The 24,530-nt window shown below is 35.3% G+C and overlaps 1 protein-coding gene across 2 annotated transcripts; it reads left to right on the forward strand.

The window, feature by feature from the left end:
- Nucleotides 1-18,307: 18,307 nt before the first annotated feature.
- Nucleotides 18,308-20,533, forward strand: LOC143302475 (uncharacterized). Of its 2 annotated transcripts, none has more exons than XM_076617264.1 (2): nt 18,308-18,422; nt 19,065-20,533. In XM_076617264.1, the coding sequence occupies exon 2, from the start codon at nt 19,154-19,156 to the stop codon at nt 20,051-20,053; it is 900 nt and encodes a 299-aa protein (XP_076473379.1). In that variant the 5' UTR covers nt 18,308-18,422; nt 19,065-19,153; the 3' UTR covers nt 20,054-20,533. The 2 variants fall into 2 exon arrangements, with proteins under 2 accessions (XP_076473379.1, XP_076473380.1); XM_076617265.1 differs by lacking the exon at nt 18,308-18,422 and having other exon boundaries at nt 18,820-19,370; nt 19,438-20,533.
- The last annotated feature ends 3,997 nt before the right edge of the window (nt 20,534-24,530 follow it).

Here is a 24,530-nt window from a genome sequence, read left to right on the forward strand (position 1 = left end):
CAATTCTGATCCGATGGCAGGTGCCCAAATCTAAAAGGGTCGAATGTCAAGCTCTTAGTATTGCGAATTCGTAACTATCATTGACAAAGTTTATTATAATCCGATATAATCTTTGGTCTTTTGAAAGAAGCAATACTTTAATTAAGGTGCATAAAAGTGTTCCGTCAAATATCGACAATTATTTCAATGGGTTTTATTTTTACTTAAGTCATCACGTTTGAAATGAATTAATCGGCACTTTATATGGATGAAGAGGATAAGGAAGGAAAGGAAGTACGTTTTTACGAGTTCTTTTGGCAGCTCTAGCACACATACATAAGTGGAATAAAATTATTCCTTCTACTGAATTATTAAATTATTTTAATGAATCAATAATTTGCTGTATCGTTGATTAAATACAGAATAGATATTTGTGACATTATGCATTGATTAAATACAGGATTGATCTGATTTGACCTGACACTATGAGGGATTTGGTATATCGCGTTCTGAAATACCGACCTCGAAAAAATCAATCTTTCTCACGTTTTCTGCCATTTATTACGACAAATATAGGAATTATATTCTATTATAGACGGTCTATATTTTAACGATTGAATTGAAAGACGGACAAAGTACAGAATAGACGTGCAATTCTTTTTTTTCTTATTCCACATTTTGCAAATTATCCGATATCCTAATGATCGATCTCGTTTCTACTTCGTCTGTATCTCGTCGGTAGCACTATCGACTAAAGATAGGATGGATGTGACATTATCTGAAATACCGACGTCGAAAAGACCAATGCCTCTCTTTCGTCCTCTACAGTTTATTACGTTGCGACGATTGTAATTCATTAGTTTGTTCAAACGTGTTTCATTCCTTCTAACAAAATTTTAGTTAGTAATCGACTAAATAAATTTCTGGTCATTGAATTCATTTATCTGCACGTCCACTATTATTATATTTTTTTTATTTAATATTTCACATTCACAATTTGTCCAATTTGTACATTTGGTAGAATTTTTTAGCTGTTTGATTATCATGTGGGTGGCTGCCCCCAATAGGGTACCATCTTCGTGTTTGTTAAGATATATCCTTTATGAGATCTGCTGGGTGTTTCTTTTTTAGTCTTCTTCCTATGCTTGTGTTGAACGTTTCCGCTGCCAACCGGTTCGGATGCGTTGCTATTCTTTCTCTGTACCTTCTTGCGAATCTGCTAATCTCTTCCTTGACCGTTGGTATTCTAAGGTCTTTCCGTATGTCCTCGTTTCTAACGTACCATGGGGCATTTACTATTGTTCTAAGAATTTTAGCTTAGATTGCCTCTATTTTGGTTATATGGTTCATTGCTGCTGTTCCCCATAGTACTATCCCGTACGTCCAGATTGGTTTTATGACCATTTTATATATTTTTAGTTTGTTTTCTATGCTTAGTTTGGATTTTCGACTTGTTAGCCAGTACATTTGTCTCCTTGCCATCTGTAGTTTGTCTATTGTTGCTTTAATATGCTGTTTCCATGTAAGTCGTGAATCTAAGTGGAGTCCTAGGTATTTGACTTGCCTTGTTTGTATTATGTGTGTGCCGTTTAGTACAATGTTTGGTGGTTTCTGTTTTCGCAGTGTGAATGTAATGTGTTTGCATTTTTCGGGGTTTGCTTTAATTTGTTTTGCTTGAAGCCACTTTTCTATTTTTGTGATATGTTCTTGTAGTAATGTAACTGCTGTTGCAGGGTTAGTGTGCCTGATTAGTACAGCTGTGTCGTCCGCAAATGTCAGTATTTTGCTATTGGTAGTTGTTGGTATGTTGGCCGTGTATAGTGTGTATAGAATTGGTCCTAAGACGCTTCCTTGCGGAACCCCTGCCTCAGAGTAGGTGTCTTTAATTTTTACTACGAAGGTTCTGCTGCTTAAGTAAGATTTAATTAAATGGTATATCTGCTCCGGGAATTGTTTTCTGATTGATTGAAGTAGACTTTCGTGGTTTATTTTGTCAAATGCTTTCTCGATGTCCATAAAGAGGGCTGTGAAATATTGTTTGTTTTCTAATGCTGGTATTATTTCATTTGTGAGTCTGTGTATTTGCTCTATTGTGGAGTGTTTGTTTCTGAATCCAAATTGGTAATCTGGTATTAATTTTTCCTTCTATACTATTGGTTTTAAGCGGGCGTAAATTATTTTTTCTAGTATTTTGGAAAACACGGGAAGTAGTGATGCTGTTTGTTGTGGGTCTTTTCCTGGTTTGGGTAACATTATGATCTGTGCTAGTTTCCATAGTTTAGGATAGTATTGGATTCTTAATATTGCATTGTAAATTATTGTGATTAGTCGTATCGCTTTTGGAGGAAGGTGTTTCAAGATTTTACCATTGATTAGGTCGATTCCTGGTGCTTCATTATTTTTTGTTTTTTCAATTATGTTTCTAATTTTTTGTGCTGTTGTTTTGGGTATGGTGTAGTGTTTGTCAGTTGAGGTACTAGTGGTTAACGCATCCTCGTCGGTATGACAATTGCGGTTGCTATTGTTGATACTATGTGGTGTAAATGTGTTGCTTAGGTGGTTGGAAAATTCTTCAGCTTTTTCTTCGTTGCTTCTTGCCCATGTATTATCTGCTTTTCTAATTGCTGGGACTAGTTTTATTGGCTTCTTTATTTTTTTTTTTTTTTTTTTTTTTTGTGGCTTTCCATAGGGAGTAGTTGGAGTTCTCGTGCGCAGGTAGTGACACTATGAATTTTGTGAACTCGTTGTTATTGTGTTCTTTTATTTTGTTTTTTATTTCCTTTGCAAGTTTATTTAGGTGTTTTTTGTTTTCTTTTGATCTATGTTTTTGCCATTTTGCTTTCGCTTTTCTTTTTTCTCTAATTTTTTCTGTAAGTGTTGCTACTGCTTGTTCGATGTGTTCAGGTGTTTTCAATGGGATGGGTGATTCAAACACGGAAATGCTAGCAAAAATGATAAGTGAACAAAACGCAGTCCTTAGACAGCAAACGCAACAAATCACGCTCATGCTACAACTACTTACAAAGATGCTAAGCAAAAAATAAAAATGGAAACACTTAAAATAGCAACCTGGAATTCTAACGGCCTACAACAAAGGGCCCTAGAAACTAAAACATTCCTGTACAACAATAATATTGTCATACTACTCGTATCAGAAACACACTTCACTATAAAAAGCTATTTAAAAATACCGTACTACACCATATATGATACCAAGCATCTTTCAGGAAAAGCACACGGAGGGACCGCAGTAATAATAAGAAACGACATTAAACACCATTTATGAAGCCAAATTTGTAAGGAATATATCCAAGCAACCACCGTTACAGTACAAACTAGCAGCAACTATTTACAGCTGTCAGCAGTATATGTACCACAGCGACACAAAATCACAACGCAAATGTGGGAAGACTACTTCCGACACTTAGGTGACAAGTATATTGCAGCGGGGAACTATAACTCAAAGCACACACTATGGGGATCAAGAATCAGCACACCTCGAGGCAGAACCTTGAAAAAATACATTAGAAATAATAACCTCAACATATTATCCACAGGAAGATCGACATACTGGCCGACAGACCTGAGCAAAATACCTGACCTGCTAGACTTTGCAGTTACAAAGGGACTAAACGCAAATAAACTAAACATAGCACCTAGCCTCGAACTTACCTTCGACCATACGCCCATAATAATTACGTACAGAAACAAACCAATACTTTACAGCAGCACAGAGAAGCTATGCAATAAAACCACCAAATGGCAAATATTCAAAGAAATAATAGAGGGCAAAATCAGCTGCAACATCCCACTGAAAACACCTGAACACATCGATCAAGCAGTAACAACACTCACAGAAACTATCCAAGAAGCAGCAAGGGCAACCACTATACCTGAAACAACCAACAGACAAACAAAAGCAGTTCCACTAGACATCCTCGAAAAAATTAGAGAAAAAAGAAAAGCGAAAGCAAAATGGCAAAAACACAGAACAAAAGAAAACAAAAAACACCTAAACAAACACTCAAAAGAAATAAAAAACAAAATAAAAGAGCACAACAACAACGAGTTCACACGGTTCATCGAGTCGCTATCTGCACACGAGAACTACAACTACTCCCTATGAAAAGCCACAAAAAAAAATAAAGAAGACAACAGAAATGATACCAGCAATCAGAAGAGCAGACAACACATGGACAAGAAGCAACGAAGTGCAAGCTGAAGAATTTTCCAACCACCTATGCAACACATTCACCCCACACAACATCAACAACAGCAACCACAATAGTCATACGGACGAGGATACGCTAACTACTAGTACACCAACTGACAATCACTACACCATACCCAAAGCAACAGCACAAGAAATCAGAAACATAATTGAAAAAACAAAAGATAATAAAGCACCAGAAATCGACCTAATTAAGGACAAAATCTTGAAAAACCTACCGCCAAAAGCGATAAGACAAATCACAATAATAGTTAACGCAACACTAAGAATACAATACTTTCCAAAAACTTGGAAACTGGCACAAATCATAATGACACCCAAACCGGGCAAGGACCCACACGAAACCAAATCCTACCGACCAATCTCACTACTTCCGGTGTTCTCTAAGATAACTTTCTCTAGAGAAAGTAATTTACGACCGAATAAAACCCATAATAGAGAAGAATCAACTAATACCAGATCACCAATTCGGATTCAGAAACAAACACTCCACAATAGAACAAACGCACAGACTCGTCAGTGAAATCCTACAGGCGCTGGAAACAAAACAATACTGCACGGCACTCTTTATGGACATCGAAAAAGCATTCGATAAAATAAACCACACTAGCCTACTTCAATCAATCAGGAAACAGTTCCCGGGGCAGATATACCAATTAATCAAATCATACTTGAGCAGCAGAAGCTTCCTAGTAAAAATCAAAAACACACACTCGGAAGTTAAGGAAATCAAGGCAGGAGTTCCGCAAGGAAGCGTCCTAGGACCAATTCTATACACATTATACACGGCCAACATACCAACAACTAACAATAGCAAAATACTGACATTCGCGGATGACACAGCTGTACTAATCAGGCACACTAACCCTGCAACAGCAGTTACATTACTACAAGAACATATCACAAAAATAGAAAAGTGGCTTCAAGCAAAACAAATTAAAGCAAACCCCGAAAAATGCAAACACATTACATTCACACTGCGAAAACAGAAACCACCAAACATTGTACTAAACGGCACACACATAATACAAACAAGGCAAGTCAAATACCTAGGACTCCACTTAGATTCACGACTCACATGGAAACAGCATATTAAAGCAACAATAGACAAACTACAGATGGCAATGAGACAAATGTACTGGCTAACAAGTCGAAAATCCAAACTAAGCATAGAAAGCGAACTAGAAATATATAAAATGGTCATAAAACCAATCTGGACGTACGGGATAGTACTATGGGGATCAGCAGCAATGAACCATATAACCAAAATAGAGGCAATCCAAGCTAAAATTCTTAGAACAATAGTAAATGCCCCATGGTACGTTAGAAACGAGGACATACGGAAAGACCTTAGAATACCAACGGTCAAGGAGGTGATCAACAAAAGTGCAAGAAGGTACGGAGAAAGAATAGCATCGCACCCAAATCGGCTGGCAGCGGAAACGGTAGACACATCAAGCATAAAAAGGAGATTAAAAAGGAAACACCCAACAGATCTCACAAAAGACATAACCTAACAAACACGATGATGGTACCCCGCTGGGGGTAGCCACCCACATGTTATATTAGCATACCGCTATAATATTTTACCAAATGTCCTACTGGACAAATTCTAAAATCCAAATAAATAAAGAAAAAAAAACAATTTATTTTTCCCGTGTGTGGACAGTTCATTGTTAGGTGCTTTCCTGCGCATTTGACATACGCCGGCTTTCTGTTGCAGTAGTTTTTTGTGTTTCCGTATTGTTGACACCGTATGTATGTCTTTTTTGTGTCTGGGTGGCTCGACTGTGATTATTGTGTTTGAGATTTTTTTAATTTCAAATATTTCTTTGTTGTTGCTTTTCGGTTCTAGCTCTATTAGGAATAGAGGTAGTGGCTGCTTAGTGTCAAATCTGGTTATGTTGTTGATCGTTCTTACCTGGTGTCCGATCTTGGCCAATTCCTCGCATATTTTGTTTGTATTTGTTTTAGGGTGTAGACCTCTGATTACCGCTTTGTAGCTCTTGTCGGATTTGGATTGGTAAATGTGATATCCAGCGTTTTTTTCCTTTAGCGCTTTAGTTACTTTTCTGTAGGTTTCTGGGGTATTGGTTTGTACTTTTACCTGGTCCAGTTTGAGCTGTTTGATAGTGTAGTTTTCTTTTCCTGCCGTGCTGTTTAGCAGATCAATGAGGGGGTCTATTATTTTTGCGTCTATGTAGATTGGCGGTGGCTTAGGCGTGTGTGTTCTCGGTTTTTCTGTAGGGTCTGTGTCCATCTCTTCTGTCAGCGAGCTGAAGGAGTTTTGTGTGGGAATTTCCTGTAGCCATTGCTGTCTTTCTGTTTCTGTGGTCCTCCTATCGTTTGTGTTTGCGTTTATTTTTCTTTTTTTGCTGGGAGTTACAGTCTTCCAGCTTTCGTTATGTTGTGGTAGATCCTTGTTGGTATTGCTCTTTACGTCGTCTTCTTGTATTATTTCCATTTCTATTTCTTTTGTATTTGAGCAGTCCTGTACTTCACTTATTGTTTTGATTGGACACTGTTGGTCTACTGCCCTGTTTATAGTGTATGTTTCTCCTTTATTTAATATTCTTATCGTTGGAACTTTTTCCATCCTTGGTTGGTTCACTTGCACTATGTCAGAAGCACTATATTTTACGTCCGCCTAGCTCGACTGCTCGGGCAGAACTGTGCTTGGTTTGTTGGTTGACTATTCGCGACTTATGACGTATTCCTTTTTCTTTCCTGGTTCACGTTACGGCTCATGTGAAGCGCGAGACGTGACAAGAAAAAATGGTTAATATCATTGCTTTTTTTAGAAAATTTGCGAGTAAAGAAGTAATGTAGAATAAATTAATTTAATAATGTTAACAGGACAGTAACTATTTAGATATAATAAAATAAAATAAGATAAAGTAACATAAAAGTAAGATGTAAGAAATCGTGGAATAAAATATGAGGATTAGTAACATAATTAATATGATCGAAAATGTGTATCATAAGCAATTTGTATAAAAATATTTTATTATCAATATTTATATGCAGATTACCAATATACTGTATAAATATATAATAATATACTGTATAATATATAATGTATAAAAGAATATAAAGTTAGAAATGAAAAATATAATAAAAGAATAAATATACTGTTACGCCGCGCGACTCTCTGCCTGGCCCAGGTCACACACCGCGGGCCAGACGGACACCAGAGGTCCGCTCTTCCGTACGGCGTACCCTCAATAGCCTTAAGCACCGTCCATAAATCATAGATTTACGAGAAAAGGTCCTTTAAACAAAACAAACAACTGGTCCCGAGGAGTTTCTAAACACTATTGTCTACCACGGCAGGACAAGGGAAAGTTGTTTTTTTGTCACGCACGCGGCAACTTTCCCCCCATTAATAACCTTCTCTCGAGGGCAGTTAAGACCCTTCGTTTGAGCAATTAAAAACGAAGGCTAATCCCTCGCTCTCCTAAATAACATCGGCACGAACAAATCCGATGGTCCCGTGCGCTAGACTGATCCTTAGCCTTCCTCCGAGACAGCATCGTCTCCCAAGACCACTGATTTCACATCCTTCGAACGGTCAACATCCTTCGAGCGGGTATACACACCCGCAGATCAGTCACTCACTCATCTCGTACATACGCACCAGTGTAACTATCCTCGTTATAAGTTGTGGAATAAACGGTGACCTAACTTACTACTGTGTAATATTCAATCAACCACCTCTGTTATCCTACCCGAAACAGGGGAACGACTACTTCGCGGCGTCGATTCACCGAATCGTAGCGAGAATTTACGCCTCTCGCTGACGCGTTTTCCTAGCGACCGCGTCTCTCCGCGATCGGTCGTAACATATACTATGCCATGTAATTATCTTGGTGTTTATAATAAAACAGAGTGAGAGTTTTAAAATCAATTATAAATAATAAATTAAAATAATAAAGTATAGTATAATTCGTAATAGAGTATTACTAAATTTCAATGGTTATAAGAAATTAAATTTCGTTCTATCGTAACCTGAGTCATGTAGTATTTAATTAGTGAGTATTTATACCATAAAACTCATGTTTCACTATAATCGAATTACTTTAATAAAAAATCTAACATTAAATTGATTAGTATGTTACTTTCTATATATGTAACACATATTAATGCATTATAGTTGTTATGGGATATTTAAGTCTCGAAATCAACTTTTATTCATCACATATTTTATTCATCATATAACATCATCCATATGTATATATGTTTCCATTATGTGTCATGTTCATTAATTTATTATTATCATTTACTTTTGTTATTTCATTAGTTGAACTTGTAATATTATAATGTAGGTGTGCTTATTAATTAATTTAGTAAGCAACATCCATTGATTGGAGAAAATCACGACCTCAATATGTCTTAGATTTTTATAAAATGATTGTTTACCATTCATACTGGCGTTTATATTTTCTTGTGTAGTTTTGTTTTGGTATAGAGTTAGATAATCATGATGTGGTTCAATAACAGGTCTATAATATAATCTTTACGTAAAAACATTTAGATTTCTGTACTAAGTTCATATTTAACAATGTTTGTTTTTTATTAAATAGTGAAAATGGTGGATAATTTTGATCAGTTTGCGTTCACCATACTGTCAAATCGTGTATTTTATGTATTGTTTATGAGTTACCTTTGTTTAATTTTCATTCAGTAGAAAATATATAACAAATTAACTTAGAATTCTTCTTCCATGTAATTTTTTACCACCTTGTATGTATTGTCCACATTAGTATATTCAGAGTCATACTAGTCGACACGTGTTCATTACAATATAATTGTCAAATTTATTGTAATTATCTAATATAGTTAATAAATTTAATTAAAATCTTAATATATTATTACGCCACGTGTAACATTTCCTTTGTAATCACATCGTTCTTCATGGCCTTCTCAAGATGGATGCTATGTACTTTGCTATTAAGCACGTGCTCAAGTAACATGATAAAATATACAATTTGTTTATTTAACTGACAGTTCATGGCGAAAAAGTATGTATTATTTGTGTCTTCATAACTGGTGTTATTTGTTGAGAAATGTTAAGTTGGTATGATCGCTGCTTACTACAAGCTAAGTTGGTACGACTTCTAACGACGCTCTTTTGTCTTATAAGTCGACCACGTTGTTCTATTGACTTGGAGATTCCTGTGTGGTAAGACGTGTTATAAGACTGAAATATATTGGAGAAAACGAATCTAAGTGAATCGTTATTTTATAAACCCAAAACCTTATTAAATAACATTATTTACCTGAGATTTATCCATACTAAATGTGCTTCAGTGTTTTTTGGTTATAGTTATTTGGTTATAGTTACACGTGTTATTCGGCATATTTATTTATCTGTATCATATTTTCCAATTTATAAATTTACTGATTATTATGCATCAACTACCTTAATCGATAATGTGTTGTACTAACTCATATTATTTCAGTTAAAGAACAAGTAACATAAATTTATCTTTATTCACGTACATTCATAACGTATAAGTGTGGTGAGTTAATGACTTGTAGATTTTTAGTTTTAATTATAAAGATAGGAATATTAGTATCTTAGTTTTATTGTTTTCCATGTTAAACTTTGATTTATGTAATTTAATAATTTCTTCTTAGTTTATATGATGTTAATTGTAATAGACATATTTCCATGTGTTTAGTATATTCTCTGATAGAATCCAGTATTAACTTATAGTCTCTATTATATCGTGTTTGCAAATGTTGCATTACTGTTTAACATTTTACTAATATCATCTTGTTATTTATTGTATACGGCTTTCATCTGGGTTACATCTGATTAGTATTAGATAATTTTAAATATAATATAATATAATATAATGATACTTTTCTTTAATTTGATTTAAAGTTTCTGTTACGAGTATATACTTGTAATTGTAATATATATATATTTATTATTACATATTTCAACTAAGTTTATTACTTTATTCTTTATAACCATTAAACATCAATATGCATTAACAGATGATCTAGGTTCCTTCTTAATTTGAGACAATATCATTAAAATATACTTTTTGGATAGTTTACTGTTATCCAATGTATCATATTTTGTATCAAAAGTAGATATTAAATAATTTTATATCTCCAAAAGAATGAAACGGAAAGAGATACATATTCATTGTGTCTTTTCTTTCAAATTTTTAATATGCTAAAATAACCATTTTATATTATTCTATCCAGTGCTATGTTATTGATGCTGTTGCTATTACTTATTATTTGGACATGTTATTGTTAGGGAAGTGATACATTTACACTGTACATGAGAGTGTGTGTGTAAGGGTTAGAGGGCGTCAAGGACTCAGTGGAGACAAAAGACTGTTGCCAGATGTTAGAAGAATCTAGGCTAGTCGGTTGGCAACCAGCGTGCGTGCAAGACGTTCTTAGAGAGGAATATAGGTGTATAACTGTTGTATGGGAAATATAGTCAATAATTTGTATTCCCAAATCCTCGAATTTCCTTAACATGGTAGCAGAGCGTGGTTACTAGTTTTGCAAGATATTTAGTGCGTGGTTACGATCTTGCGAGTGAGTTTTCAGTAAAGAAAAAAAACTTTCAGAAAAAAAATATACTTCGAGCACGTAGGAACGCTTGAGTAAGAAAAGAAAAAAAGAAGAATCAATTAAAATGGAGAGATCGGAAATCATGGTACCTATATTCGATGGTGAGGATTATGGAATGTGGAAGCAAAGAATCACGATGTTTCTCAAATATAAGGAATGCGAGGTTGTTACAACTAGAATGAAGAACGAAAGAGACGATGAAGACTGGGACAAAAAGGATTTGAAGGCGATTAATATAATTTATAGTGCAATATCGAACAGACAATTGGAGTATGTTAGGGAAGGAAAAACGGCGTATGATATAATAAAAAGGTTCGATGAAATGTACTTGAAAGAGTCGACGGCACTGCAGATCGTATGCAGAAGGAGATTGGAAAACATAAGACTGGAGAACTACAGTGATTCAGCATCATTCTTTAACGATTTCGAAAAATTAATCAATGAATTAAAAAGTGCGGGCGCACAAGTAAGTGAGAGGGAAAAGCTGAATTACATGCTGAATACGTTACCCGAAGAATACAGCTACATAGCGGACATAATAGACGCATTGAAAGAAGAGGATCAAACGGTAGCGTATGTAAAAAATAAAATAGAGGTAGCAGAGAAGAAAAATAAATCCAATCGAGGAGAAAGGCAAACCAACGCCTTTTCTGCAAAAAAGGAAGGATGCTTCAGATGTGGAAGATTAGGACACTTTGCGAGAGAGTGTCAAAATGGCGTCCAAGCGGAAAGCAGTAACGGCTATTGGCATGGGCCAACACGTGGTCGAAACAGAGGAAGAGGGAACAAAGGCAATACGAGCAGAGGACGTGGAAACTTTCATCGTCAATCAACAACCGGCACGGGCGAGCATGGAAACTCAAGAGCAGGCATATGGATAGCAACGGCGCACGCAGCAAACAGCAGTGAGACGAATGAGATAAGTAAGAACGAAATAGTGTGGCTATTAGATAGCGGTTGTACTGATCACATAATTAATAATATAAATTATTTCGATAAATCTATCGACCTAAAAGAACCGGTAAATATATATTTAGGCGATAATAGACCGATAAAAGCGACAAAAGTTGGGAATGTTATAAGTTATTTTGAAGCATTCGGAAAACAAAATAAAATAAATATGAGGAAAGTATTTTACGCGAAAGAAATGTCCGCAAATTTGATTAGTTTAGGTAAACTAACAGACAATAAGAATACGGTTATTTCCAAAGGAAATATTGCGAAAATAATAGATGAGGATAATAAACTTACAGCTGTAGCGTTCAAAGAAAATGGGACATATAGAATAAAAAGTATATTGAAAGGGAAGAAGCACTTAGTAAACAGCGCCGAACGTAGTGGTATGAGTAAAAAGGAAAGATGGCATAGGATGCTAGGACACGTAAATTTTAAATATTTAGAGATTTTGGGTAAAGAGCAGCTAGTGACTGGCATACCGAATGAATTTGAAAAGGAACTTTTGAAATGTAGGGTGTGTATAGAAAGCAAAATGCATAACTTACCTTTCAAAAATAATCGAACTAAGGCTAGGGAAATAATGGAAATTATTCATACGGACGTATGTGGTCCCTTTAAGACCACCGGATTCAATGGAGAAAAATATTTCATTTCATTTATCGATGATTATAGTAAAATAGCTAGGATCTATTGTATAAAATCAAAAGATGAGGTCTTTGATTCTTTCGTACAGTTCGTAAATGAAGCCGAAAATTTAACGGGCAAGAGGTTAAAAATATTAAGATGCGATAATGGTAAAGAATATTTAAATAATCGAATTTATAAATTTGCTAGGGATAAAGGTATAAGAATAAATAATTGCCCAACATACGTACATGAATTAAACGGGACAGCGGAAAGGTATAATAGAACAGTGATGGACATGGCGCGTTGCTTGTTAGCGGAAGCGAAAGTACATAAAAGGTACTGGCCGGAAATAGTTTGTACAGTGGCATACTTGAAAAATCGAATATTAGCGAATACTATAGAAAGAAAGACACCTTTTGAAATATTCTTCGGGAAAAAACCAAATGTTAAAAATCTACATCTATATGGTAGTAAAGTTTTTGTAAGAAGGCTAGAACAAAAAAGAGTTTCCAAATGGGACAAGAAGGCAGATATGGGAATTCTATTAGGATATAGTGAAGTAGGATACAGAGTCTTATTAGGTGGGAAAATAACAATAGCTAGACATGTAGAGGTCATTGAGACAGACACTAAATGTATCGGTTTTGAGGAAAATTCATTAGAGGCAGATAGAAATGATAGCGAAGATAACTATTCATTGGATGGTATGGATAAGGAAGAGTTAGAAGGTAGGAAAGATGAAAATAATAGTAGTATTGAAAGCTCAAACACTCCTAGGAGATCTACACGTATTAAGAAAACTCCAGTAAGGTATCCAGAAAAGGAAAATATTTGCGAGATTCATGCAAATTATTGTAAAGTAGATATCCCTCGTACATTTGAGGAGGCGATTTGTTGCGAAAATAATGAAGTTTGGAAACAGGCTATGGATAAGGAAATAGAATGTCTCTATAAGAATAAAACTTGGAAATTGGTAGAAAGGGTAAAAGGCAAAGAAGTATTAGATGTAAAATGGGTTTACACGAAAAAATCAGAGGACAGGTATAAGGCTAGATTAGTGGTAAGGGGATTTCAACAAAGAAACGTAGCCGATGACATATATTCTCCAGTGGCGAGTAATCAGACCTTTAAGATATTGCTATCATATTGTTGTCAAAATGGATTAATAATTGAGCAAATGGATGTAGAAACTGCCTTTTTAAATGGTGAAGTAACCTCGGAGGTATATGTAAATCAACCAAAGGGATATGCGGACGGAACGAATAGAGTTTGTAAATTATCGAAAGCGCTTTATGGGTTAAAAGAAAGTCCGAGGGACTGGTATGAGTGTTTTGATAAGTATGTGACGAGATTAGGTTTTAAAAAGAACAATATAGAGCTGTGCCTATATACTTATGGAGAGGGAGAAAATGTTGTTTATTTGTTAATATACGTAGACGATTTGTTGATTTGTAGTAAAAACAAAGGGAAGATACAAAGTGTAAAAAAATTATTAACTGATAGATTTGAAATGAAAGATTTAGGTGAAGTAAAAGAATATCTTGGAATAAATATAGAGTATGATTATTTAAAAAATGAAATGAGATTAAGCCAAAAGAAATACATAGAATCATTAGCAAACAAATATAAATTACATAACGGCAAATTGTACTGTACACCTATGGAGACCAACTTAAAAATTGAAAAAGCTGAGATAAATAGAGAGGACATTGGATACAAGAATTTAATTGGCGCATTGCTGTATATTAGTGTAAATACCAGACCCGATATAAGTTATAGTGTGAATTATCTGAGTAGATTTCAAGATTGTTGTAACGAGACACATTTTAAATATGCCTTGCGAATATTGAAATATTTGTACCGGACTAGAGATTTAGGGCTACATTATAAAAGAAATGAAAAATGCGAAACGATAGATTGTTATGTGGACGCTGATTGTGCAGGAGATCATATAGATAGGAAATCGACTTCTGGGTATGTAATTAGATTGTATGGAAATGTAATTGGATGGAAGTCTAAAAAACAAAGGTGTGTGACAAAAGCCTCGACGTATGCAGAGTATGTAGCTCTATCGGAAGCGGTGAGCGAAGTAATGACTATCAGAGAACTAATGAAAATCTTCGATGTAAATGTAGACGATAACCCTGTAAAAATCTATGAGGATAACTCTGGAGTAATGAGTATAGCAAAATACGGAACTTTTACAAAAAATTCTAAACACATCGAAGTTCATTACCACTACGTTCACGAGTACGTAAAGGAAAATAAGATAAACATAATAAAAGTAAGTACAGAAGAAAACACTGCGGATATTTTTACGAAGGCACTGTGTAGAGAGAAATTTGAAAGGTTTAGGTCATGGATGAATGTAAAATAAGAGAAATGTAAAGAAAGCGATAACTGTTAAATATTTTGTTAATTCGACAAGTATGTAAATAAAATTAAGTGTACAGTATAAATGTAAGGAGGCGTGTTAGGGAAGTGATACATTTACACTGTACATGAGAGTGTGTGTGTAAGGGTTAGAGGGCGTCAAGGACTCAGTGGAGACAAAAGACTGTTGCCAGATGTTAGAAGAATCTAGGCTAGTCGGTTGGCAACCAACGTGCGTGCAAGACGTTCTTAGAGAGGAATATAGGTGTATAACTGTTGTATGGGAAATATAGTCAATAATTTGTATTCCCAAATCCTCGAATTTCTTTAACAGTTATAGATAAAATTACCTTAATTTTATACATATTGATAATCATAATTTTGATAAACAGATTATATATTTAAGTATCTTCTTATTAATATCAAATATTTTATATTATCGTTAATGTTTGATGCTAAGCTGTTAATCCTTGGATTCATATATTTCATGATATTGTTAATAGAATATTGAAATATTTTAGATTTATCATTCTACTTGTGGTATTTTAATTTATCTATAATTCCTTATTATAGTTTGACACTTTACCACTTCTTTAGCACTACTAGTTATGTACATAGTATGAGTAATTCAAAGTGGCCGTGAATGTCAGTACGTGTACACTTAATAATGATTAATATACACTAAATATATGTATTGTATTACTTATTATCTACCATTAGTATCTCCCCTTAGTGGAGTTCTACTTTTGGTATTTATAAGTCACAAGTTTCAATTGCATTCTTTATTTAGTGTTCTGTTATTTTCAGCACATGATGTGTAACTTCGTTTAATTTTAAATATGAATATCTATTTTGAGTGCATCAAAATTCATGAGTATGTCATATAAAATGAAAATTTTTGACTTGTGTCAGTGCTGCTGCATATTAGGCCGTATTACAGCCTTGATCCTATTGGCATGTGGTTAGATCATTTAACCACATGCATACTAGGTTATCTTTCATACAGTGGCTCACGAAAGTATTCGAAGGCTTACATATGCAAACTTGAATGGCCGAAATAATGTACATTAAAGTATTAGGTTGGCAACTAAGCGATTATGGATTTTGTTATTAGGTGGTAATAATTTGCTTAGACAAGCAGATGTCAATAGGAAGATAAAAGTCTTAAGATTATGTCAGTAACATTACCTACATAGGTAGGAGTTATGATCCATTTATTAGAAGTACGCATTGTAAGTGACTCACAAAAGTATTTGAACGCTACATATATTATTAAATTATTTAATATTAATATTTTGTTGGGCCACCTTTAGCAGCAATAATGTTTTCTCAATCGACGCTCCATACTGTAAACCAATAATTTTGTAAAACTACACTTAACAGAGTTCCATATTTCTATAATTTTATCTTTCAATACTTTCTTTGAGGTTATTTGAAATTTATTTCATTTTTTCCGATTTCAGCCCATAAATTTTCAATCGGACTTATGTCTGGACTTTGCGGTAGAGTAATTAACATGTGTGATGTGTTATATATGATCCATTCTTTCACAATTCTAGCAGTATGCTTAGGATCATTATCATGTTGGAAGTGGAAATCTTCGAATAATCCTAATTTGCGGACACTTTCTTTAAGGTTATTTTTTAAAATATTTAAATATGTATATTTATCAAGTATTCCATCAGTAAATATCAAATTTCCGGCGCCACTGGCAACTATGCACCCCCACACCATAACCGATCCATTTCCGTGTTTCACTGTTTGATGTAAATGTCGAATTTCCAATTCCGTATTTGGTTTTCTCCACACATAATTTTGACCATCCGAGCCAAAAATGTTAAATTTTGACTCGTTCGAAAAGATGACTCTATCCCAAAAAGAATTATCTTTATTAATATAGGTTTTTGCAAAAGTCAATCTGTTTTTTATGATCGACCGCATTAATATATGACTTCTTTCGCGGTACTCTGCCATGAAAAACATTGGTTCGTAAGATTCGTCGACATAATTCCGGGTAAACTTCTTTATGAAACATATCAGCTACCATACTTGCGAGTTGAGGAGCGGATGTAGTAGAATTTTTTTTTAATTCGCGAATGATAAATTTCTCCTTTCATCCAGTCAATTTCTTTGGTTGACCTGATCGAGTTTGTTTGCAAGTGTTCCCTCATTTTACGACTTTTTTATGGTATAATGTATTGCGGACTTACTTTTGTTCACAATTCCGGCAATCTCGTTATATGATTTGCCGTCGTCATGTAATCGGAATATTATTTCTCTTTCACACTTTTTTATTTCAGACTTTTTGGTATTCATTTTAAATACTATTGTGCACACATTTACGTTACTGTTACTGGAACGATATCCTAACATCAAATGAACGTACCAATAATTTTATTTCGCAATGATGTTTACATTCGCTGCAAAGGAAAATGAAAAACTATCAACAGTGTTACAGCGTTCGAATACCTTTGTGAAACGCTTATCATGAATGTTTCTAATAAATGTATCATAACTCCTGTCTATATTATTGAATCATTTCCAAATTTTACTGATGTAATCTTGATACTTTCCTGTCACTATGAATACCAAATTATTTTAACAAATTAGTTTAGTATACATTTTATTAGTACTCATTTTATTAATTGAAATTTGTAAGTGTAAACGTACGAATACTTTTGTAACCCACTGTGTATTATTAGTCTATTACCTTACATTTCCTTAACGTATTTGGTAATTAATAAAATTTATCTAGATTTGTAGTTGTATGGGAATTTATTTGGTAATTTCTCCATATCGTATGCACGTAATGAGACAACATAACTTAGAATGTAAGTTATGTAATTTTAACATGTCTTTATATTATCTTCATATTCACTGCTATATATTTATGTTATAATACCTTATTTCTTTGATATAGGCCACGTCATGATATGATAATTAAGCAATTTAGCTTGTAACTGAATTTAGAAGATCACCACTGTTATAAGATTATGTGAGCTGCTATGCAATACATCTCGGACTACTCTGCTAATTTTTTTGAGGACATTTATAATTTAGTTTAAACTTATTTCTACCATAATTAAGTAAGTAAGATCTTTTATATGATTATTGTACTTGACATGTTTATGTGTTTAACCGTTTGAGTCCCAAGCAACGCGATCGCTGTTTAGATTTTGTGTTGGAAAGTCCTAGTACATTTGAACGCTACGGACGATTGACGGTTTTTTGTATTTTATTGTTATACTCTTAATAATTTTTACTGAACAAAGCCTGAAATATTTATGAACTAATAGTATGCATACATATATAGATTTATTTCATAAAATAACAAATATTTCGATCGTTATTACGCTTGTTTCTCTTTGCAATTGATTAAGACAAGCGCTATCGCACTGTTGGGAATTTTTCGATCTTGTTTTTTCAAAGACCCGTGGTACTCAAACGGTTAATGTTTCCTTCTTCTCCGCTGTTCCCATTCCTTTTCTTGCAATTGTCTAGTTTTCATAATTGTTTCACAGAATTTCCAGAAAGGCGTCAGTAGTTCTCCAGCATGATTTTCCAATGGCGTTCTTAGAATTTGACATCTGGAGCAGTTAAATAACGCATGCTCAGCATCGTGAGAATCTGCATTACAGTCCCAACATCTCCCGTCAGTATCTTTATTTATTTTTTTCCTATATTGATTAAAAATACCATGGGCAGTAATTAACTGCATGGTATGATGATTGATTTCTCCTTTAGTATTTCTAAATAGGCATGCGTCATACATTCATTTATCATTATCATACATCATACATTTCATTCTTGTCTCCATTTTGGTCGTTGCTGGTGTCGCCGCGGTGGGCCTGGTTGCTTTTAGAGTGGTTAGGAGTTGTTGCCCTTCCCGTTCAAGTCACACTACCGAGTGGTACCGTAGTACTGGTAACATAGTCTTGAAACACAATATAGCACTCGTAGGCGCGGCGGCTATTGCTAAATGGAGTGTGGTGTATTCCCTTGAGCTCATGAGATACGTTACTTGGGCTGTTAAACTGTTTGAGGAAAAATGGTTTGTTATCTATTTCATTTAAATGTTTAATGCTTTTGCCTTACTGAGAGAGGAGGTTAATTGGGGAATATTTAACGTGTCAAATGTTGAAATTCGTTCTAATTGAGGGCATGGGTTTTAATTGTATACGAGTTGGTTTATCCATGGTTTATGGTTAAGGAATTAAATTATAAGAATTGTCGTATGGGATGAAGGAAAAGTAATATAGAATAATAATGGATTATAGTGCGAATAATGTTTTAGCCTCGGACACAGAGTCGCCAGTTCCCGGGAATTCTGTGGCCGATCAATTCGCTGAGAAGGAGACCTTTGTAAACGACGTGGCTATAAATATGGATAATGCGAACAATGAAATGACGATCTGTGTGCCTCTAAAAGGCGACGCACTATGTCCCTTTTGCGTTAGGGAAGGTCTTAGATTTGCGTTTAATACCTTAAAAAGTCTTAATGAACACATTAATAGTCATCATCTGGAAAATAAAATATCGTGGTGTTGTCGACTCTGCCTAAAAAGTTACTCAAAACTACATGGGTGGTATTGTCATTATGGTAAGTGTAAAGGATCAGTTGATACTGGTCCTCCAAAAGCATTTCAATGCGAATTGTGTAATGATAGGTTTGACACTCAGCGAGGGTTATCCACTCACGAGAGGCACGATCATCCACATTTACGGAATGAAAAAAGACATGCGATGAGCACGTCGAGAGATACTACTCAAGTCCGTAACCGCCCGAGAGGAGCAATATGGACAACGGAAGAAACTGATTCACTAAAAATATTAGAGCTACGTTTTCGCAATTTTAAACAAATAAATGCTGAAATAGCAAAGATTATTACCAGTAAAACAGCCAAACAAATAAGCGACAAGCGAAGAGATTTGCGTAAAACTGCGGAGTCAGGAATAGGTAAAGTTAGGGTAGGAGACGAAACCGAGAATGATAATAACAACAATAATATACTTAACACGGAAACTGAAGTGGGAAACCAGGAAGAGATAAAAATGAATAGGGAAGAGGTGCACAGGCGATCATTAGAAAATGAGGGAGAAAGAAAAGAGAAAATGGTTAAGGAGGATGAAATGGAAGAAGGAGATGCGGTTCTAAGCGAAGAGTGGCTTACGAAGTCGATAGAGGAAGCAAATAGTCCTGGAAATATGACGCAATTAGTGATTGAGATATATATGAGGTGGTATGGCGATATGTGCGTAAGGAACTACTCTTGGTGTTTTTAACGAATAACAGTTTATTAGGACTAATCAACAATCAGAGTTAACAATTAACGATCAATATTAACATTTAACGGACAACAGGTAACAACTAACAAATAACGATAGACACCGAGATGTCGTTCGTCGCGTTGCTATCGAAAAGGGCCGAGGAGTTACACTTCTAATGACGCAAGCCAGACTGACTCTGCTTTTTGTTTTTCTTCGCGCAGACCTTCCCTTCGTAGCCCATCGATATCCCCACTCGCGTGCATTCATAAGATGTGTCGCCTGTGCTGGCACGAGTATGCTCTTCCGAGAATTCGGCGGAAAGAGTGTGAGGATATCGATGACAGATTGGGCACATGGGTGTTGCGCTTTGGTGGCGTCGCGCTTTGTATCTGGAGCCGTTGAAAAGTTCCGTGGCCCGTGCCGCCACATATAATACTATAAGGATGTTATGGCGCAATTACATACAGGGAACAGTCGAATTGCGTAGTGGAATAGACAGTTTTATTGAGGATATACTAGTCCCATTTCTTAACAAAACAAGTGAAACAGCTACTATAAGTAACAAAGAAAAAGGAAATCAAAACTGCAGTGGAAAAGAGAATAGTCGCAAGCAGCAACAATTTAAAAATAGCTTTAATGAGAGATTAAATATGAACAATAGGCGTCATAGGAAACGCTTTTCGTACGCTATATGCCAGAATATGTTTAGAGAATGTCCCAAAAGGCTGGCAGATATCGCGGTAATGGGCGATCTTAACTTACTACAACTACCACAAATGTCTCCGTCAGGACACGAGATAAAGAATCTCTACGAAACGCTCTGGGGTACACTTGGTCCAAACCTGGAAATAGAAAATTATAATCAGATTAATGAAATAAATATCAGTAGAACACTTACCCCGGTTACCCCTGAAGAGGTTCGTACTAAAATAAATAAGATATCACAGAAATCAGCTGCTGGCCTGGACGGTCTGCGAAAGAAACACCTGCAACAAAAAGGATTAGAGGTAGTCTTGGCCCTATTATACAATATAATTCTGGTTACAAGTTATTACCCCAAACCCTGGAAATTAAATCGCGCGACGTTAATTCCTAAGTATGGACAGAATCTCGCTAGTGTGAAGAATTGGCGCCCAATAACAGTTAGCTCACTACTCAGTCGCATCTTTTCGGCATTAGTGGATATCCGTTTAAGGAAGATCACGGAACAAGATATCAGAAAAAAAGATTTTACCTCGGAGAATGACTGTAAAAACAATGTTATGCTCTTAAATGGGGCTATTAAATTATCCAAAGTTCTGGATGGTGGAATAGTATCAGTTTTGGATATTTCGGAAGCTTTTGACACTATTCCGCATACAGCTATAACGAGAAGTATGGCCAAAAAAGGCATCCCTGCCGGAATCTGTGACTTAATAGAAAATATGTACACCGATGTTGTGACATATATTAAAGCATCAAATAGTCAAGTTGAAATACACGTAAAGCGTGGCCTCAAACAAGGCGATCCTTTATCGCCATTATTACTCAATTTTTGCATCGGACTACTATCAGAAGATTTACAGAAGAAAACTCTAGGCTTGAAGGTTAATGCCGAAAGTAACAGTAGAATAGCTATCCTAGTATTTGGAAATAATATCGTCTTATTAGGTGCGAACAGAAGCGAAGCACAATCCCAATTAGACCTTACGCACGAATACCTAAGGAAACTAGGCATAGTGGTGTCTATACCTAAGTGTCTAACATTTGAAATTAGAACTAGCCGGGACACATGGTACATGGTAGACCCTGATTTATCAATCCAAGGTAATAAGATATCGGCAGCAGATCCAGACACCGTCTTTAAATATCTTGATGTAAAGATTGAAACATGGCGTGGCCTGACAGGCGGTATTATAGTTCCTGACATTATCGACATAGTTAAAAGGGTGCGCAAAATGCCACTTAAGCCACAACAGAAAGTGGAGTTAATTGCGTCTTACATTATGCCCAGATTTATATATGGGTTCCTAATCTGTCCACCGAGTGATTCAGTCTTGAGATTCTTAGATAGTGAACTGCGGCAGCAGATAAAGTTAATACTACACCTAGTACCTTCTACCGCCTCTGGCTTTTTTTATACCGCCAAATCTAATGGCGGCTTGGGGCTACCGAGGTACGAACACGTGATTAAATTATCTATACTGCGCAACGCTATAAGGATGACAGAGTCCGCTGATCCGGCAATCTCTAAATTGTGTCTCAATAGTGCAGAACGCAAGAAATTAGAACGTATAGCTCATTCGTTAAGAATTAACTGGCCAACATCGCTCAAAGATATAGAGAAGGCCAAAAGACGGCTGAAGAAAGAAAACTGGGAAGATTGGAACGGTTTGAAGTCCCAGGGACAGGGTGCTTCTGCTTTTTATCAGGACAAAATAGGAAACTGCTGGCTAAAGGAACACGATCTATTAAAACCATCGCGCTTTATAGGTGCAATAAAACTAAGAACAAATACTTACGGAAATAGAGTGACTCTAGCTCGAGCAAATAAGAATATAGATATACGGTGTCGAAGGTGTCACAGTCGACCCGAAACGTTAGGTCACATTTTAGGATTCTGTGGAAGTACGAAACCTAAAAGAATTAAGCGTCATGATGATATAAAGAATTTACTGGCTGAAAGATTAGCCACTAGAGAGAGTAATGCCGTTCTCGTAGAACCCCAGTTGCAGGTTGGAGAAAATTCGATAAAGCCTGACATAGTAATTAAAAACGAAGACAAGCTGATCGTAGTCGACGTGACAATCCGCTTTGAGAACAGAGAAAATCTTCAACAGGCCTGCAATGAGAAAATGAAAAAATATGGAAAATGTTTAGCTGAATTAAAGAAGAAATATAAGTGTATAGAAGGCGGAATATTACCTGTGGTTATTGGCTGTAGAGGGGCTATTCCGTCTTTTACAAAGAAAAATCTTCAGGAACTGAAAAGTAGTATAAAAGATATGAAAACAATGTCGTTAATGGTACTGCGAAGCTCCTTGGAAATAGCGAATGCGTTCTTAGATTATGATACTTAGAATATACAAATTTTATGTTTTGAACAATTGTACCTCTATTACATGCGACATGAGAAGTGTTTTATTTTGATTTGTGATTTTATTATATTAACTCTAAGCGTTTATTGTACGAATTAATACTTGTTAAGAATTAATACTTGTATATGTCTAAGTACAGTCAGTGCGTGCGTGAGATTAGGTGTTAAGTAGCCAACGAGAAGGATAAGTCTCAGAAGTGTGAACTTCCTTTAGAGGAGCGTCATAGGTTACACCCAAATGCCTCCTCATGTAATTAGTGACACGTATGAATGGATTAGAGGTTCCCCCTGTCCCTATCTGCTTCCTAGCGAAACCACTGCCAAGAAAACAGTTTTCGAAATTTTAGCGGGAAAAGAAGAACCCGTATAGCTTGACTCTAGCCTGGTATCGTAAGGCGACGTGAGAAGCGTAGCATAGATGGGAGATAGTAATACATCGCCTATAAAATACCACTACTTTCATCATTTATTTACCTACTGGATTGGGCGGAGCATTTGCGCTGGTGTTTCGAATCGCTTGTCATAATAGCCGAGAGCCAAGTGTGTAAAAGTGCTGTGCGGCCTTTCCGGTTGATCGTCAAAAATACTCCGGATATTTTGCAACAAAAATAGTTGATTAAACATTAAACATTAAAGTCTAAGATTAAACATTAAAGACTAATAGAATTTTTCAGTCCCTCTTCTGAAGCGGGGTGTGCCGCTCTTAGTCTGGAAGATTGTTTTTTGAAACCAATTGAAGTTGGTTTAATTGACGCGAACTTAACAGGAAGCGATATTGAAACCTTCATCGCAGATCAGAGCTCGGTCCCGTGTCTTAATCTCCCGCGGATCTTCCTTGCTGCGAGGCCTAGAAAGGTTGATTTGGGTCTCTTTTTAATTTGAGACAATATCGTTAAATATATTTGTTGGATAGCTTACTGTTATCCAATGTATCATATTCTGTATCAAAAGTAGATATTAAATAATCTTATAAAACGTTTATTAAACGGAAAGAAAAACATATTCATTGTGTCTTTTCCTTCAAATTTCTAATATGCTAAAATAATCATTTTATATTATTCTATCCAGTATTATGTTATTGATGTCGTTGCTATTACTTATTATTTAGACATGTTATAGATAAAATTACATTAATTTTATACATATTGATAATCATAATTTTGTTAAACAGATGATATATTTAAATATCTTCTTATTAATATCAAATGTTTTATATTATCGTTAATGTTTGATGCTAAGCTTGGATTCATATATTTCATGATATTGTTAATAAAATATTTAAATATTTTAGATTTATTATTCTACTTGTGGTATTTTAATTTATCTATAGTTCCTTATTGTAGTTTGACACTTTCCAACTCCTTTATCCTGTGCTACTAGTTACGTACATAGTACGAGTAATTCAGAGTGACCGCG

This window comes from Bombus vancouverensis, chromosome 3, assembly GCF_051014615.1.
Source record: "Bombus vancouverensis nearcticus chromosome 3, iyBomVanc1_principal, whole genome shotgun sequence".
Classification (NCBI taxonomy): domain Eukaryota; kingdom Metazoa; phylum Arthropoda; class Insecta; order Hymenoptera; family Apidae; genus Bombus; species Bombus vancouverensis.

What these genes read in the sequence shown, in the direction of transcription:
- LOC143302475 (XM_076617264.1), top strand. Translation starts at nt 19,154, where the DNA reads ATGGATAATGCGAACAATGAAATGACGATCTGTGTGCCTCTAAAAGGC.